General features: G+C 38.9%; 1 protein-coding gene across 40 annotated transcripts in view; it reads left to right on the plus strand.

Moving 5' to 3' along the window:
- LOC108097930 (sodium channel protein para) overlaps positions 1–19,452 on the plus strand; it is a 66,069-nt gene that overhangs the window by 11,520 nt on the left and 35,097 nt on the right. For 19 of the 40 annotated variants that reach the window (XM_043209574.1, XM_017200501.2, XM_017200494.2 and 16 more), the window contains exons 4-10: positions 6,711–6,866; positions 6,957–7,162; positions 12,171–12,299; positions 16,347–16,438; positions 16,538–16,814; positions 16,977–17,286; positions 18,460–18,768. In XM_043209574.1, the coding sequence (XP_043065509.1) occupies positions 6,711–6,866; positions 6,957–7,162; positions 12,171–12,299; positions 16,347–16,438; positions 16,538–16,814; positions 16,977–17,286; positions 18,460–18,768 (1,479 nt within the window). Of the gene's footprint in view, positions 1–1,761; positions 1,795–6,710; positions 6,867–6,956; positions 7,163–12,170; positions 12,300–16,346; positions 16,439–16,537; positions 16,815–16,976; positions 17,287–18,459; positions 18,769–19,452 lie in introns of all 40 variants that reach the window. The other 21 variants (XM_017200484.2, XM_017200482.2, XM_017200485.2 and 18 more) reach the window with 3 other exon arrangements.

The raw sequence follows: 19,452 nt of genomic DNA on the forward strand, positions 1-19,452 counted from the left end.
TGTATCCTAATCGATTGATTACCTATTCCATTTTTGTATTATTGCGTAACATATCATTTTCAATGCCAGCAACCCCATTAATTTAACATTATCATTGTCGTATCGTTATCGTTATCGTTATCGTATTGTACCAGTCAAAGGCTACAATTTTTAAGTTTTATATACCTTAGTTTTTCTGTCGATTTCTTTCGATTTGATTTAACAAGCAGCTTGGGTATACGTAAAAATCCCAAGCCTTGTCCACGTCCACGTCCATGTCCATGAAATCCCATGTCCTTCTTGTCTCAGCACAAACAGCAGACCTCCTCGTATCGTCCTGTAAATAGCCGACTCGCTTGTGAATACGTGAAACAAAACTCGACAACAATCATTAGTGCCAGTATTCAGTTTTCAATCAGACCATTACCAACCAAATCATCAAAGAGCTGCTACACAACTTGTGGAGTAGTGCAATTGAAAAAAATCGGGATTGAATTTTATCTATAAATGGCATGAAGTGAAGTTAAGGAAAAACGTCCATTCAAAAGAATTAAAAAGATTTTATTCACAAAATTGTTAAGAATGATTTTTTTAATAAATGTTATTAAAATAAATCAAAACTTGTAGCTCAATAATAATATAAATACCTCGAATATTTTCAAAATATTTGCGAAGAAATTATTATAGCTGAGAGCTATAAAATTCATATAGTTTGAATCAAGATAACCGGTTAAACTACCTTATAATCACGACTTAACCTTTGAAATTTCTCCAAATAAATAAATCAATGTAGAACTTACATGATCTTTAATAGATATAGCTGATAAATACAAAAAATAATGCTATGAAAGCTAGAGCAACAAAACAAACACAAATCCCGACGAAGACCGTAAGCTATGAAACGCTGGAAACGGAAAGCGGGAAGTGTTAAAGCTAACTGCTACAAAACAATCGCAGCCATTAAATAAATCCAAAATGGCGTCACCTTTGAAATTGAATAAAAGTCCTGGATTCACTTAAACTAAAAGCTCGAATAACTGATCAACTATAAAATCTTGTACAAAAACCATCAAAGCGCATTGTCATCAGCCACTTACACAAAGTCAAGCAAATCGACTTGGTCCATGAGCACCCCAATCGACTTAAACTTCAAACTCAGCTCTATTTCTCTCTTTCTCTGTCTTCGCCTCTGTCTCTATCTCTTTCTCTGTCCCACCGCCAGCGACCTTTCACCCTGTAAAGACCATTTAAACACCTAGATCACAGATCCCACAACAACAACACTCTTACACAGATAGATATATATTTAGAAATCAATCAGAAATCATGATCTCAGCATTGCGAGGATGCGCAAAAAGCGATTAGAAGCGATTAACGATATATCGATATATCCCCTATGTATATCCCCCTGACATAATGCCGAAATCTGCTCGCCTACATAACCACTTTCTACCGTTTGTTTTTTCTTTCGTGTACTTTCTTTCGTTTCATTTACAACTTTCTCTCTACTTTTTGAACGCTCTCTCTCAACGAAACTTTTGCGCGCTGCTGTCTGGACAAAAAATGAATATAACCATGACTATAAATGAATAAAAAAACCAATCAACAATGAATGACAAATGCGAATTCGGCGCTTGCATAATGCAATCAACTTAAATTACGAAACACCAAATCAAAACCCAAAAAACCAAAATCGAACTTACGCTACTTTTTTACTTGAATACTTGATAATGCTCGTAATGAATGCCCTAAACCAAATACCAAATCCAAATCTTCTTTCAGCCGCAATATGGTCGCAAGAAAAAACAAAAAGAAGTAAGATTTTGCTCAGAAAAAAATAAAACGAAAACCACACCAAATAAAAAGAAAAACCACCTCCACCACCACAATTCCCGACCTTTGAGAACACAAAAAACACACACCTCGAGAATCTGATTCTGATTCTGATTCCGATTCCGATTCTGAATCTCAATCGAAGGAAAAGTTTTATGATTTCACCCTTTTTTTTGTGCCTTGTTTTTAATCTTTGGTTGGAGACTTTATTGCCACAAATCGTTTTTGTTTGGCCGAACCGTTTTTCGTTGCCATTTTGCGTTGTTGGTACCTCGTTTTTCTTTGTGCAACTGCTGCAACTTACCAATCAAGCCAGCCAATCCATGCCACTTAGCTCCGTTTGATCCAGCCCCACACTGGTGTGCCCCCGACTCGAGAAGTACTCGAATGCCAATATCGTACCCAGTATCTACTACTCGTATATATATCTTATATATGTATCTTTGTATCCTGTGTGCTCCCTAAACGTAGCCCTCGTACGTAACATAAGCTTGTATCTATGTATGTCGTAAACTCGTACTCGTACTATATCTTTGCCGTACTATATCTTGCCGTACTATATCTTTGCCGTTCTATATCTTTCCCACCGCCCCGGGCCGCTTTATGCAAAAAACTGAACCCAATAAAAACAACCGAAAGGTTCACATGTAAATAGCCCAAAAAAAACCAAAATAATGCAGCTGAAAATTCGCTTTTCACTTTTTCGCTTTTCTCAGCCTTTGCTTTGGGTTCTTGCAGAGGTTCAATATTAAATATATGATTATTATAAAAATCTGTTTTAATTCTATAGTAATTTTATATTGCAAGAAAATAAAACAGAGAATAGTTTAATTTGTTTTAGAAATTACAAATTATGTTTGTCTACGTTTTAGTCATCTTAAAAAACAAGCTGTTGGGGATAAATTATAATATAGAAATATCTTGAGATTAAAAATACATAAATACCTTTTCTTGTATGCAGTTAATATATTTCGGCAGTCACACAATTTATTTTGAATGACAGAAAAATATATTTTGAGAAACAGTTTTTTTGCTTACCAACAAATAAATTTCTTCATTCAAAAAGATTATTTTGTTTTACAAAACTATTAAAAAAAAGTTAGCAAATAAAAACTCAATACTGTTGCTAAGCGGATTTTAGGCAGCGCTATTTTTTTTTTCAATTAAATGAAAGTTCCTAAAATAACATGGTTGTTAAAGTCACCTATTCAATTAAATCCCAATTTGAAAATAAACAAAAGCCCTGCAAGGACCTTAAATGCTGTTTTCCTTATATTTTATTTATTGCTGTTAAATACAATGCTTCGGGATTTAAGTGTATGAACATTTGCCACATCGACTGTGGCATTGCCACAGTGGTTGTCGTTGTTGTTGCTGTTTGTTGTTGTTGGTGGCACCGCCCGGGGGCTCCAATTACTTATCGAGGTGAAGTCCCCGAACGAATAAGGAGCTTAGCGATGTCCTGGCCCCCGAAGGCTGGAACTAGAGCCGCCAGCGAACGTATTAATGGCAAATCGAGGGCTCCAAAATCGAATATAATACCCCAAACTAACCGTATCTACTATACTATATGTGTATGTGTACATGTTTTTGCCAGCTAATACTTGAGTAATTTGCGTGTGTTGTGTAATATTTGTTGTTCTCAATGTAAGCAGATGTAAGACATAAATATATAATACATATATAGCAATCTAAAAGAGCCCACACACTTAACCGCCCGATCCAGACCCAAAAACCAGATCCGATCCGAACCTTGTGCCAAAAATTGTTAGGAGCAGTTAGCAGAGATAGATGTTTAGGGCCAGGAACTCGTTTCTTTTGACCATACTATGCAGATGTCTGATGATTTCCAAGCGGCGAGCAATCCGCAAAGATTTCCCCATGCGCAAATTTTTGCATTGCCCCCCGCACCAACGACCGACTAGCAAGAAAATTCCTCCGACCCAAACAAACAAGGACATTCGAACAGCAAAAAAAGAAAAAACATAAAGAAAAGAACAAGGAACGAGCAGGAGAAGTCGAGCGAGCAAACAGATGAGTCACCGAGCAAAGTGGCCAGCGTACTGTAAGTTGTGGGCGGTGAATCGAGTAAGTGCCAGTGAAAGTATAAAGTAACCAAGTCCATCCATCCAAGGACATCCCGACTCCTTCGGTTGTGTATCGGAGCTAGGGCCGCATAATCCCCCAAAGATATTGCTGGGATCCCAAAAAAAAAAAAAAAATAAAAAATAAACCCTCTTTCTGCAATGAGCATGCAAAGTATTCCCAACCATTTCGAGTCCTGCATCCCAGCAATATCCTGGGGTCCTTGGCCTTAATCGTTAGTCCTTTGCTAGCGTTAGATGAACATCATTAATAGGTTTATCAGTTACCTTTCGGCTTGAACTATCATTTGTAGTAGTTGGCTTCAGATAAACTGTAGATTCTCCCCGAATCCGCAAACCCCGAGCCCCAAAACCCCCGATCCGTAAACCCAGCTCCTGGAAAAATAAACCCATGTCCAAACCACCTGCTAACTCGGTAAAAGTGTGCTTGGGTGTATGTGTACATAGTGCGTGAAAGTGCGTGTGCTTAGGTGTGTGTGTGTGCATGTCCTTGTAGTTGACGTTGCATGGCGCATGAAAAACTTTCTCTCTCCTAGCTACTTTCTCCAATCTCTTTCTGACTCCCACGCACTTTCCACTTCTCCCCACCGCTGACCTCTTTATAATTGGAATTGTTATGTACTTTTAAAACCCCGAAACGCCTCTTCAGTTTGGACCTTCTTAAATTTAATTGCTCTCCTAAATAACCCTAGCTTATCCTTTATAAAGTAAATAGCCATGCTTTCCCTTTTATAAAATTAAAAAAACAAAGATCCTTTTTCCTATAAATAACCAAATTACATCTAGTTCGTTGGTTGTTTACTATCCCGAGGTTAGGTAATTTAAGTGTATACTTTTTAGCTTTCCATTGGAAGTTGTAAACTTCTGCTTCCCGTTCAATCCTTTCGATAGCTCTATTAAATATAATATTTCCGCTTCCAACTTAACATCCGAGTAATCCAACCGCACGGTTAGCTAACCCCTGGGCGAACCTAACCTCATTTCGTCATTGCGTCCGGCGAATGCGTCATAAATTTGTAATCAGTACGCGGACTGCGAAGGCGCGAGGACGACTTATATCCGGTCGGAACCGGCTGGCTGGCTGACTGGCTGACTGGCTATATATCCAACTATCCGCCTCTCCTGCGGTTTGCCTTTTTATTAGTTTAAATATAGACTCGAGTTGGCCTGTTTAAAGAGGCGGAGGTGGAGGAGCTGTGCCACCCATCGAACCACCGACTTTCAGTCCGTATCCGTGTCCGTATTCGTGTCCGTGTCCGGGTTTTGGTGTCCTGGTGTCCTGGTGCTCTGGTGTTCTGGTGTTCTGGTGGGCGCCGCAATTGCGTCAAAGCCTCGGCTCCACCATACACACACACCACACCACACCACACCACACACACACCATCAAATACACATACTGACACAATCTAATTGTCACGCCAAGCCAACTATTATGGAATTTTTCCTTTCCCTTAGTTTTTTCCTTTTGTGGCTCACTCTCGCTCTCCCTCTCTCTCTCTCTCTCTCTCGTTCTTTCCCATTCTGGCCTTCTCCACATACATGTTCGTGTGCATATAGAGTGGGTCGCATTTATATATATAGTGTATATATAGTATATGCCAGCGTATATATATATCCAAAGTTAGAGAGAGAGGGCGAATCGAACCGAACGGAACGGAACGCTTCATAAAGTGACGTTAGAGTTCTTGTGCTTTTGGCTCCGGGCTCTTTAATTCTGCTTTTGGCATTGCACGTGTGGAAAGTAAAAACACTGGCTTTCACTACCGAAATCGATGGGATATATATCGACCGATATATACATATGTGTATATTTATATGGGTGGGAAAGCCAAGTCAGTCGTCACTGGGCCAAAAAAAAATATTGTCATACAATATGCATGGCGGGGCAATTAAAAGTTGGCCGAACATGCAAGAATAATGTTTGTCTGGGCAATCAAAAATACTTCGAAAATAAAACACAAAATGTCGACTAGCTGACATTGAGTTTCCGCTTTTCCCCTTCCACCTTCTCCTTTTCCTTACCCGCTTGTGATTACCCCCTCTCCAAAAAAACCAATCTTCTATAATGCATTAGTTTACTAGACTAGTTTGTTTGCACAATCTAGCTAATCGTTTATCAACACTGGACACGATTTTTAGTTGACGGGCATGCCACACCTTAACCAACACACACTCAAAACAGGAAAAGAAACCTTGTACAACACTGGTTAACTTAGGTTCCTTTTCCGTTTCCATAAACATTTCCGTTTCCGTTCCGTTTCCACCTTCTACTCATTGTATAGTTTTCGTTATTCTTTTAACCCGAAAAAGGAAATATGAAGAATGGTAGAAAACCATTGAAGGCGCCCAAAAAGGTGTAATCCCGATATTGGTCGAACCAACTTGGTGTTATTTTTGCATACCAACAGAATCTGCTGAAAACCTTCCGAAAACAGAACTCCCGACCCAAAAATCTTTTGCCATCCCATTCACCCTGTATATATATACTCCTATATATATGTATGTATTGGATCTGCCCATATATTTATATCTGAATCCCTGATATGCAAAACTGAAACCATCACGAAATTCTAAAATCTGAAAAGAAAGCGCTTGAAATTGATGTTGATTTATGTGTGCCGCTCACCTTCTGACTTATGATTTTCCGATTTTCGTTTAACGATTTTGGATTCTTTCCGTTCGATTTTGAGTTGGATTCCGGGGCTCAAAAAACGTGCCGAGTGATTGATGTTTGATTTGCCGTACGAAGGTCCTTGCTAATACTTGCCGTGTTGCCCAAACCGTTCTACACAGATCCGATATGATGACGAGGACGAGGATGAAGGTCCACAACCGGATCCTACACTTGAACAGGGTGTGCCAATACCTGTTCGATTGCAGGGCAGCTTCCCGCCGGAATTGGCCTCCACTCCTCTCGAGGATATCGATCCCTACTACAGCAATGTACTGGTAAGTCCTTCGCTTCCCACAATCACATTCCCTTCCTTTCTGAGGAGGGATCTGTTTCCCCCGATTAACAAATGTCAACCCAATTTGCAGACATTCGTAGTTGTAAGCAAAGGAAAAGATATTTTTCGCTTTTCTGCATCAAAAGCAATGTGGCTGCTCGATCCATTCAATCCGATACGTCGTGTGGCCATTTACATTCTAGTGCATCCATTATTTTCCCTATTCATCATCACCACAATTCTCGTCAACTGCATCCTGATGATAATGCCGACAACGCCCACGGTTGAGTCCACTGAGTAAGTACCCCCGGCCACGCCCACTCTATATACTATACGTATACGTATCAGATATCCAGTGTTATCCGATCCTCCCCTGACTAAACACATTTGATTTGGTTTCCTTTCCTTAGATAAATTTCATTTCAAACTTTCTTTACACTTGATTTTCGTTATCCGTTTTCTGTTTTCCGTTTGTGGAACTCTTATAACTAACGTTATTATATTATATACTCTGTACTAGTCATATAAGTATATAAACATTTATATACCTATGTGCTATATATAACCGACATACCTAACTATATACCTAAACGATATTTATACAATACTATATATGTACTTTTTCGATATTTATGCAGATGTGTATTTAGGTGAAACTTGAATTTCTTTCCTCTATGATTTCGACAAAAGCCAAACGAAAAGAAATCGAAAAACAGCAACAAACCAAAGTGCAATCGATATGTTAACATGCAACTGTGTACCATAATTAACTCTATATATAATATATAAATCAATTTAACCAGTCAATCGATCTCAGGCAAAGGTAAAAGCGTCGAGTAAAGTAAAGTTCTAGGTAGCTAATGGCATTTCCAGTAAGAGAACCCCGATATATCATGATGCATTATCGTAGTGGTACGATGGCTCGATGCCATGAAGATCGAAACCGATCTTAACGCTCTTGTATGATATGACACCACTATCGCATCATATCTATCTCATCCTATCTACCAACCAATAACTACTATATCTGTATATCCTCATATCCGTACTCGTACTTCTGTCGTGAGTAACTTTGAATTGTTCGATCGTTCGACTTATCGATAACTCGATCATAGAGCCACCACTCGCGTCCCAATCGCAGAATCGCTATCGAAATTACTCATTCCAACTGTAAATTTGCCACGCTAGTCCATCCGAAAACAAAAATTAAATATATAAAACTGATTATCACCCGAAAACATCGGGAATTCGTAGAGGTCCTGACTGAACCAGTCGAACTGGTTGGTTTTGGTTTGTTCACGTTTCGAATTGAATTCAATCGATATATCATTTGTAACTTTGATCCGTATAGTCGATTGTAGTTCCTAGCTACCTAGTTTATATATCCTACACACGATTAGAAAAAACAATTTGTACCTATACTCATAGTTAGAACATATGTAAATAGTTTAAGTATCTATTAAGTAAACCTTTATAAACAGAAAAAAAGTATTGTTAACGTTATCCCTTATAAAAACCCCAAAATAGAAGCAGATTTTAGAACATTTTGATCATAGTAAATATGTAAACCATATGTAATCATAGCCCCATCCATAGCTATACCCAATTTACATTGTCCTAATTATTCACTTTAGTGGTTTAAAATTTAAACAAATTACTGTGGAATCTAGAAATTCTGATGGCAATAAACTGATAAAAATTAAATTAACTCTTTTATAATAAGAGGGAGTCCCAAAAACAGTTTTTGCTTAATTGCCAAAGAGTTGTCATTTTGTATAATCTTTTGAATAATGAGACCAGCAAATGTTTATATTTTTACTTTTCATTACTAATTACTAACTAACAACGATAAACTTCGTAATTGCTTTTCATAGTTAAAAATCCTTGCTTTGAAACTAATTGAAAATGTTGAACCACTTTGGTTTTCAGTGATTTAATTATCTCAAAGTGTTGTTTTAAAAATATAACTGTTTAAAAGGCAATGTTTTATGTTTTAAAGGTTCCATTTACTCTCTAAAAACAATACATCACAATGTAAATTGGGTCTTAGTTAAGTTCCCTCATAATCGAATTTAGTTAATAGAATATATATTTAGCTATTAAACCATTTTGTAAAGGGTTTTGGTATCGTACTATTTGCAGATTAATCTGGGCGGGGAATTAAAGTAGAATTTTGTGTGATTCCTAGCTGACTTAGAAAACATATATCCCTAGAACAGTTAAAGGGTCCTTGGATCCCGTATTTATATATTATATCTACTCGTATAGTACATAGAAACTCCCTTTGTGGGTAGGACATCTGTCTCTCGCTCTATTCACTCAATTGATTCGATATGTACTTCTAGCTAGAATCGATCGAAAAGTGCTCATCTAGAACTCGTTAATCATAGTAATCAACAAATCTAGAAACATTGCGTATACGTAGTGGTAACTTGTACATAGGTAATATTCAACTCTAGTGACAAATTAAATAAAAAGGAAAGCCAAGCGAGCAAAAATGCTTTGAAGAGTGCGCAGAGCGCCCAAACAATAAAAAGCAATATGTAAAGTGAAAAGAGTTACGTCATTTTTCTAGCTGATATCAAAGTTATTGTCGCAGATTTGGTATCAGAATTGAGCACCCTAAGGTTTAAAAAAATATAAAGACGAGTTAAATACTTTAAGAACTAAAAACAAAAAGAGGCAGAGCGAGCGACAGAGCGGAAACAAAAAAGAATCAGAATCAGAATCAGGAGCAGAAAAACTAAAGGCAGCGATAAGGATAACTGAAGAGGATGAGCAGGAAGAAGAAGAAGAAAAGGAGAAGGAGGAGGAGGAAGAGGAGGAGAAGGAGGAGGAGCAGGTGGCAGCCAGATGGAAGTGCAAGCGGAAGTGCCACTTGAACTTGGCTAAGGGTTGGACGCCTTCGAGGGTGTGGGAAACAAGTGCTGGGGAGTGGAACGGAATAAAATGAGGATGGGGATGGGGATCTAAACAGCAGGTGCCGCATAACTTGAAACACGCACACGCACACACACATACACACACAGACACACACCGGGAAAAAGGGAAAGTACGAAAGTGCGGAGAGTCGGAGAAAGCAGAAAGGAAAGGCAAAAGGACACAACCCAAAGTGGGTCGAGTTGCACATGCAGTTCAACAAACTTCTTCAAGTCCCACTACTATCATTATATTTCAAAAAAAATGTTTTCATTAAAAAGTTACTGAGTAAAATACCATATTCCATATTTGGAATTTTAATTCGAATTTAAGAAGGTATGGCTTTGCATATGCTGACCATTAACTTCTTTGTTATGGACATTTTACTCAGAAAAGATGATGGCTATACATTTTTGAAGAAGTATAAGGTGTTGTGAAGGGTGTTTTTTTCCAACTTGCTCAGTATCTTCATAACATCCCAACTTACTAATTATCCTTCGAACAACATTACTAAATACAGATTTAAATTTTGAATATATTAGCATACCAAACAACTTAAGAATATGGACTCTAATTTAAGAATTTCTGAAAAGAGGCTCTACAGTCCATTAATTCGGCCTACCAACTATATTTGTCAAAGATTTTCTCAATTTGCAAGTATTTTTTGCAGTGTAGGGGTCACACTTGTGCGGGCCCCTGAGAAAGACATAATACCTGCAATTAAAACACAGCTCAAGTGTCCTTCACAGACATTGGGGCCTAGGTCAGACGCATGCTCATCCCCGCTTCGTCTTTTGCTATTCCCCTTCCCTCTGACCCCTGAACCCTGACCCCCCCGCCCCCGCAGGACGACTTTAAAGTAGTTGCGGCGCCCAGAGAACCAAAGAGAGAAAAGGATAAGAAGAAGTAGATATAGAAAGAGAAGAAGAAGGAGCGAGGAGAAGAGTGTCACTGGAGCGCTGTCTGCCTGAAATCTGTCAAATGGCTAACCAGGCAGCGGGGGGCGTAAAGGGGCGGAAAAGGCGATGGGCAATGGGCGTGACAGTGGGGGGCGTGGCATGAAAGAGGCGGACAGTTGGCCGAAGGCCGGCCTATTGATCTGAGAACCCACCCACACCAACAGCCTCCCATACAAAAGCCGTTTCAAGCAGTTGGCCGTTAAGTATTAACCATTATTGACATTGACAATTGTCTATCTGCATCTGCAATTCAGTAATTAGGACGGTCGAGCACTTGCCAAGTGTCCTTTTGATGTGAGCCTGCCATTCAGTTCACGTCTCCGATAAATTCAGTTGTTCGGTACCCTTGCACCTAGCAATTATGTGTCAGAAAACATGTGTACATTTCAATTTAACAAATTTCTGATAATGTTGTTAATAATTGGTTCACATATTTATGGTATATGCCTTTCCGAAAATGGCTTATAGTAATATTTATGAGAACTCAGTGTAAATTACAACTAATTTCCATATTATTATTTTCAATACATAGCATTGGTTTTAATATCTATCACTGGAATTTCCAATTAATAAATTAATGAAATATTTGTAGCACTCTAACTCAATTAGTATTAGTGAACAAATTTGATAATAAAAGAAGTCGATTGTCAAAAATTTTTTTTTTTTTAATTTTTAAAATATGTGTTATTGAGATTTTGGAACACAATGGTGTTAAGGGTAAGAACAACAAGATTTTTCTTTATGCAGTAATTCCAAGTCCCATTTTTGCCGGTTGGTGTTTCTTCGAGTGTGTGTTGTTTCTTTAAGGCTGCTGTTAAATTGGCGGGGACTGTATAAGCAGAGCATCAGTCTAGAACAAGAGCAACCGACATTTGTGAATCGCAAATACAGATACTATCTTTCAACTCGTTGAGGTTATTTCACCATTCAGACACACCGAGATTTGGATATGGGATACAAAAGTGGCACGATTAGGTTAATCACTTAAGTTAGTTTTAAAAATTACATTTATGCTGAATCTCGGAGAAACAACTACGACAAACGGAAGTGAATGGATGGTAAATCGACGCTGGATCGCAAAGTGCCAGCGATTGGAGAACTTATCAAAGAAATCCAGAAGTGTAGCCTACTTTTAAGCGCAATTTTTCTACCCTTTTTGCAACTACTCTGTTTCAATATTTGATTTTCGATTTCGATTTCTATGTAACAGTTACCCATCTATTTTCTTGGACAACTTATTCCAATTGGTTTTAGTTTTTGTGTGTGTGTTTTTTTCCGTTGTTGTTGATGACCCATCTCATCATCAGGCAGTCTAACCAAAAATATAAAAAAAAAACAAACAAACATTTCAAGCAATATCTGAAGTGCATTAAAGCGAAGAAGACAACAAACAACAAATTGCATTTCGAAATTCAATTCGTTTTTAGGGTGATATTCACCGGAATCTACACATTTGAATCAGCTGTTAAAGTGATGGCACGAGGTTTCATTTTATGCCCGTTTACGTATCTTAGAGATGCATGGAATTGGCTGGACTTCGTAGTAATAGCTTTAGCGTGAGTTATATAAACCTATATATATATATATAATGATATATCACTTATTACAATTGAATAATAAATTGTCATCCATCCCGTAAGTCACGCCTATGCTTCCCATTGAAAACTGCAATGGCACCAACAATAATGTTTTAGAGCTACACAATTGAAACTTCATTTAAATTAATTGAAAAATACTAAAATTATACCTTTAGCTATACAAAGTACTTTTTTGCATATCAATTATAATACCTGTCGTTTAATATCTTTTTAATTTATATAATCATAATATTATCAACATTATTTTTGGTGCTTGGCAGTAGCTTCATCCTCGCACCAAAGTACCATCAATAAGGATCAGTTATCGTCTCTTGTGTTGCCTTTGACTTAAGATTTGCTTTCGTATTGGTATCGTAACTGGATCAGCCATCTTATAAGCTGTAGTCACACCAATCTGAATAGCAGACTTCTCAACCCGAATACTTCCTACCCACGCCATATATTCTCGTTTTTATTTCGACTTTATGAAAGACTTTTTTTTACCAGTTTTCAGTTTACAGCCAGTTGACTTCTGATTACAAATTAGCGGTGTTTGCATACAATTTTTATTATTAATATCAATTTATGCAAAACATTCAGACACACTTCATTAACATAATCGTGTGGGTGAGGGTGCGCTTGTGTGTGTGGGAGTCGCGCAATTAGCAGCAGCAAGTTGAGTCAATCAATGGTTGTGAACAGAAATAAATCGAGATTGAAGGCTGAAGGCGACCGAATGCGGCGTTAACCGAATTACAGACATATGCATATATGTACATATATACTCGTATATGCATATTTTGCTGGTCCATTTAATGCAATCAAAGAGACAGCTGTGTGTTCTATCAGCATCAGCAATTAAATGAGCACGAAATGCGGCAAGGGCGCTGCAAAAAACAGAAAACACAAAACCAAGCAAAATTACTGGCCGTAAAAAATGCGAATGTTTGTCGAAACGTGAAGACATGCTGCAATGAGCACGAAAATCGGCTGAACAATTTTAATTCATAATATAATTGTATGCATATTACATAAAAATAAATAAAATATGAACAAATAATAATTAAATATTTGATAAATATTCATTAATTTTTATTTGAATATTTTGTAGATATAATTTTTCTAATCTAACAGCTTTAAGATGTTTGTTTCAATCAAATTAAATAGAAACACTTTTGAACAAGTAAATAATTTGGTTACTTTAACAATCTTAATTCTTCCTCTTAATTGCTAATTGTTAACGATTTCAATAACCCAGAAGAAGAAGCACAGGAATATAGATAACTTGCTTGCCTAATTCTTAGCCAAAAAGAGAAACTAGTTACCGAATTCGCAGTATCTTGAACACATGTGTATTGACTATGAAAAAGAAGTGGAAAAAAAGTTCAGATTTGCGATTGAAAATTAATTTTACAATTGAACAGAGAAAAAAGCTTTAGCAAGTAATTTACTTAATGATTTGGCTAAATTCTTATTAAAGCTTATTGTTATTTTACAAAGAAGCTATAGGTATGCCAATACCATCTGACTTAATAAGAAATCCATAAAAAAATGTGGAATGTAGGTGAACTTTCGGAATTAATCAAAGGGGAGAGGCCGACGGAAATATTCAAAAGTAGAAGCTGAAGTCAAATTAAAATGAACACAGGCCCGGGACCAAAGAGCAAATGGAATTACATTCATTAGAGTTAGCGGTTGGAAAATAATAAAAACGGAAAAAGAAAAACACAAATACAAATAAAAATAAAAAAGCAGCCGCAAGAAAAAAAAAACAGCTATGGCCATAGAATTCTATAGAATTATACGTTACACGCGAGGGAAACAAAAAAAGTCGCGTTAGCTGAGCATTTTTATTGATTTATTTTTGCCGTTTCTAATGACGCGCCCAACCACACACACATACCCATACCCACTCACACACAACACACAACACACAACACACAACACACACACACACAGATACAGTCACAGGATTTTCTCCGATTATTTTCCAAGCACTCGCACACTCACTCACACACACATAAAAAAGCCATAAACAAATTTTTGGTCGCTCAAGTTAATTTTTGTTCCATTTCCCATCTTTTCGGTTATTTTTCCTTTCTCTCCCGTCTCCTTTCTCCTTTTCTCCTTTCTCTTTTTTTATTTTTTGTTTGTTCGAAATTGCCGCTTTGCCTTGTTCTTTTTGTCGTTTCGTGACAATTCCATTTCATTGCTTTCTGCTTCATTTTAAGCATTTATTGGAGCTGTCTATTTGCCATTCGTTTTCCTTCTTTATTATTTTTTTCTTTACTTTTTTCTGGGTGGCAACTGGGGGGAGGGAGTGGAAAGGGGGGTGGGGGTAAGACTGTGTCGTGCGGCACATTTGGCTGGTGGCGCCGCCAGGACGCGCAGCCTTGGCTCGTCAATGCCAGGCACGACATTTTAAAGCTCCGGCTTAAAGCCCCGTGCTTTTCCCCTCCGTTTGGAGAGTGGAGATTCCGGGGCATCGGGGATTCCGGGGATTTCGGGGATTCGCCAATGCAGGCCACTCGCCTTTCCAGTTTTCGTTTTCCCACGAAAACCAGGATTCTGCAAGGGAAAAGGACAACGCAGCCAACCCTTTGAAACATAACTAATTTGGAACAAGTAGCATTTAAATATAAAAAGGAGACAAGAGTTCTTTAATCCAACCAGAAGATGGGTTTTTATGAAAATTGCAATTTACATTTATAGTAGGAAAAAAAAATTGATTAAGGCCTCCAGAAAGGGAATATTAACAATGAAAGCAATTTGTTTGATTATTTTCCTACCGTCTTCGTTAATAAAATTGGCTTTTCAGTTTTAAACATTTGGACCACGTTGCGTATACGTAATTAGGGCTCAATTCCCAATTCCCACCTACAACTGATTTTAAAATCGAGCCAAATATAATTGCAAATGTTTTCCAATGGGAAAATTATTTCTACAAAAAAAAATAATTTTTCGTGACTCAAAATTTTCGTATACGCAATTTAAACGAATTGATATATTACGTATACGCCAAATTTTTTAAGCAAAAATCTTATACAGCTTTTAAATAAGCATGCAATTGCGGCCTTCAGCTAACAAAGCGGTTAACTTTTTTTGACGGACACTTGATAATTGTATCCTAAGAAAGATCTTTCCTAAGATTTCCAATTTTTTCCATTTAATTCTAGCATTGAGTCTAGTGTTTATCCAAAAAAAAAAAAACAACGGGTAATTATTCTATAGGACTGCGAATCGATAAATATTCATGAAAAATAAATGACACCGCTGTTGCTAGTGGCACTTTCAGTGGGGTGGTGCTGGGTCCGCCCACCAAACACGGCCAAAAACAACCTACAACCCACCACCCACCACCCACCGAGAGTTCCCAAAGGATGACGTACGACGGGTCGGAGTGAGCATTTCTGGTCGGTGGGGCTAAGCGGTCTCTATTAATATGCCTTTTTATGACTGGCCACGAAAGAGAGAGAAAATTGATCGGTGGCCCATAGGCGGACCAAGTTGGCGGTGGGCGGTGGGTGATGGTTGGTGGATGGTGGGTTGGAAAATGGGAAGTGGCCCAGGTGAAGCTAATTTACAAAATGTGTAATAAACTTGGCCGTTCGCAGCCGCAGGTTTATTTATTTTAGTACCTATGCTTAGGCATATGTCAAAGTTCGCATTCATTTGGGCTTTTTATGGCATACACTTTCATACACACACACACACACACAATAACACTCACATTTACTCGTTTGATTTACCTTAATTGCTTTGTAAAGAACAACGAAAGAATAATGAACCCACAACATTTGTAATTATATCGAATGCGATCGAATCGAATCAAATTGAAACGAATCGACACAAATTCTATAAATAAGCCAATAACTAATTGCATGCCTATAGCACTCTAATTACTAATATGCGATGACATTCTGTGTGTATATCCGTATCCGTATCCATATCCGTATCTGCCGAACCAACCACGCTCCGTCAACAATCGACAACTATCGACGATCGAAATCGATAACCGATCCGCAGTTATGTGACCATGGGTATAGATTTAGGTAATCTGGCAGCCCTGCGAACGTTTAGGGTGTTGCGAGCGCTTAAAACCGTAGCCATTGTGCCAGGTATGATCAATAAAACTAAAGTTCTCTCCTATATCCATAATTATTATTGCCATGAAATTAAATTCGAATATTATAATAACCATTTGCTTTGACTGGCAGGCTTGAAGACCATCGTGGGTGCCGTCATCGAGTCGGTGAAGAATCTGCGCGATGTGATAATCCTGACCATGTTCTCCCTCTCGGTTTTCGCGCTGATGGGACTGCAGATCTACATGGGCGTGCTCACGCAGAAGTGCATCAAGAAGTTCCCGCTGGACGGCTCCTGGGGCAACCTGACCGATGAGAACTGGGACTACCACAACCGGAACAGCTCCAATTGGTATTCGGAGGACGAGGGCATCTCATTTCCACTGTGCGGCAACATATCCGGCGCGGGGTAAGTTGAGATCTCAACTTCAAGGGTTATACACGAATATAACAAATATGTAGTGCGTGTATAACAAATGTTAACTAACCCTTAATGTTATTGTTAAACTAAACGCTTTTCCATCTTACTTCTCTTTCATGGCATCCAAAACCGATCCGAACCGATTACCAGGCAATGCGATGACGACTACGTGTGCCTGCAGGGGTTTGGACCGAATCCGAACTATGGTTACACCAGCTTCGACTCGTTCGGATGGGCCTTCCTCTCCGCTTTCCGGCTGATGACACAGGACTTCTGGGAGGACCTGTACCAGCTGGTGTTGCGCGCCGCCGGACCATGGCACATGCTGTTCTTTATAGTCATCATCTTCCTAGGTTCATTCTATCTTGTGAATTTGATTTTGGCCATTGTTGCCATGTCGTATGACGAATTGCAAAAGAAGGCCGAAGAAGAAGAGGCTGCCGAAGAGGAGGCGATACGTGTAAGTAGACACCCAGACAACTGCAAGTGCCCCAGTTAACTGCGACTGCGACTGCAGCTGCAAATGCCAACAGCAACAACAGCAGCAACAGCAACTGCAACTGCAGCAGCAAGTGCCACGCAGTGGGACATGAACAGACACGAACAGTAAAACAGACGCCCGCATTTACATACTACACTTGAAAAAACAACTGATACGCAACTCCAACAGCTGCGGTAGATAATTTCAATTTCGATTGCTGCGGGATCTCGATCGATCATTGAGAATATCTACCCGTACCAATAACCGACCAACCACAGCAACAACCACAACAGACTTGCTTTTTTCTTTTGTATGTACTATGTACTATGTACCATATGAATATGAATATCAATATGAATATGAATATGAATATGAATCGACTACTCGTATGTATATCTCGTATGCATTAATATCGTATGCTTTAGCTAATTGTCTATCAAACTATCAATCTAACTTAATCAACAATCGCAACATCCTATCGAAAACTACTCTGTACTCTCTCCTGTACTTTCCAATCATTGTAAAAAATGTCGAGCTCGGTTCCGTCTGATACTGTCATCCAGTAACTGCTATAAGACCTGGTCTTAATCACGAACCATTTAGCTTTCAAAGTTCCTGGAACTTGCCCTCTTATCTCTCTTTCTCTCTCCATATATATATATATATACTTTATCTTATACGTAAACTCTTTGGAGATATAATCGTACTTACTTACTCTATATACTTATAATTTTAGTGCACCATTAGTTTCGATCCTGTCACTAGTCACGAACGATTAACGAAAATAACAAAAGAAGAAATCAAATTACTCACAACCTATACCTACTCTATATATATATAAATATGAATATGTATGAAATAAGATCCTCCCCCCGAAACCCCATCCCAAACCCTAAAACCCTCCCGGAAACCCAGCACAGCACCTTATTGTATGATTTGACTTGATCTGTTGTCTATCAACCTATCAACCACAACCGATCAATGTAGTGTAGTTTTGCTTTTCGTAATGTACCGATTCCGAACCCAAACCGAAAAGATCCCATCCTTGAACCGTAAACCACCCCCGCCCCCCCAAAACCTCCGGATGTGTGAGATTTGCGGAGTGACGGGACTGTACATAATCGCTAATCACATGATCCACAATTGTTGTAGGAAGCTGAGGAGGCTGCCGCCGCCAAAGCGGCCAAGCTGGAGGAGCGGGCCAATGCGCAGGCTCAGGCAGCAGCGGATGCGGCTGCCGCCGAAGAGGCTGCACTGCATCCGGAGATGGCCAAGAGCCCGACGTATTCTTGCATCAGCTATGAGCTGTTTGTTGGCGGCGAGAAGGGCAACGATGACAACAACAAGGAGAAGATGTCCATTCGCAGCGTCGAGGTGGAGTCGGAGTCGGTGAGCGTTATACAAAGACAACCAGCACCTACCACAGCACACCAAGCTACCAAAGTTCGTAAAGTGAGCACGGTAAGTATTCCGAGCGCAGGCGCAGCATTTTTCTTTACCTTCCTTTCCATTCCAGTCTTTTGTTTTTCTTGTACCGTTCCGTTCCGTTCCGTTTCGTTTCGATTCGTTTGACGAGTTTCCGTTATCGCTTTACGTTCCTCCATGTGATCCTCCTTGTTTCGATACTTTTATCGGTTCTCTTACGTTTTACGTTCGGCTTTTGCGTTATTGGGCTCAACTGTACCCCAACTGTCTTTAGATCTAGATGTGTTGAACTGTACATGAATTGTGTTTGGTTGGCCCATCGACGGCCCATCGATTATTATGTATGTGTTGGCTTGAGTTGCTTTTGGCCTCGGTTAGGTTGCTTTTCCGTTGCGTTTATTGCGTTATTCTAACCGACTTCCCTGCAAGGGTCTCGTCCTCCGATCGCTGCCTATCGATATCTGCCTATCGTTGGGCCCAAGATTCAGCTTGCGCTGCAGCTTCGACTAGTACTTCCATGAGCTATCGATTAATTGCGTCGCCGCTACAGCTGACATTTAGAGCAACAGTAAAAGTTACAGTTATAGTTACCGTTTTCGCTAACGTTACATTGCCATTGCATTGTTATCGAACCTGAGTTCCAGTTATCGCCTATCCTTTTTTTGTATCGCTTCTCGTCGATTTTCCTTTGATTCGTTTGATCATTTTGTTGGATCTCCT

The sequence above is a fragment of the Drosophila ficusphila genome, unplaced genomic scaffold, assembly GCF_018152265.1.
Source record: "Drosophila ficusphila isolate 14025-0441.05 unplaced genomic scaffold, ASM1815226v1 contig_197, whole genome shotgun sequence".
NCBI classification, from domain to species: Eukaryota; Metazoa; Arthropoda; class Insecta; order Diptera; family Drosophilidae; genus Drosophila; species Drosophila ficusphila.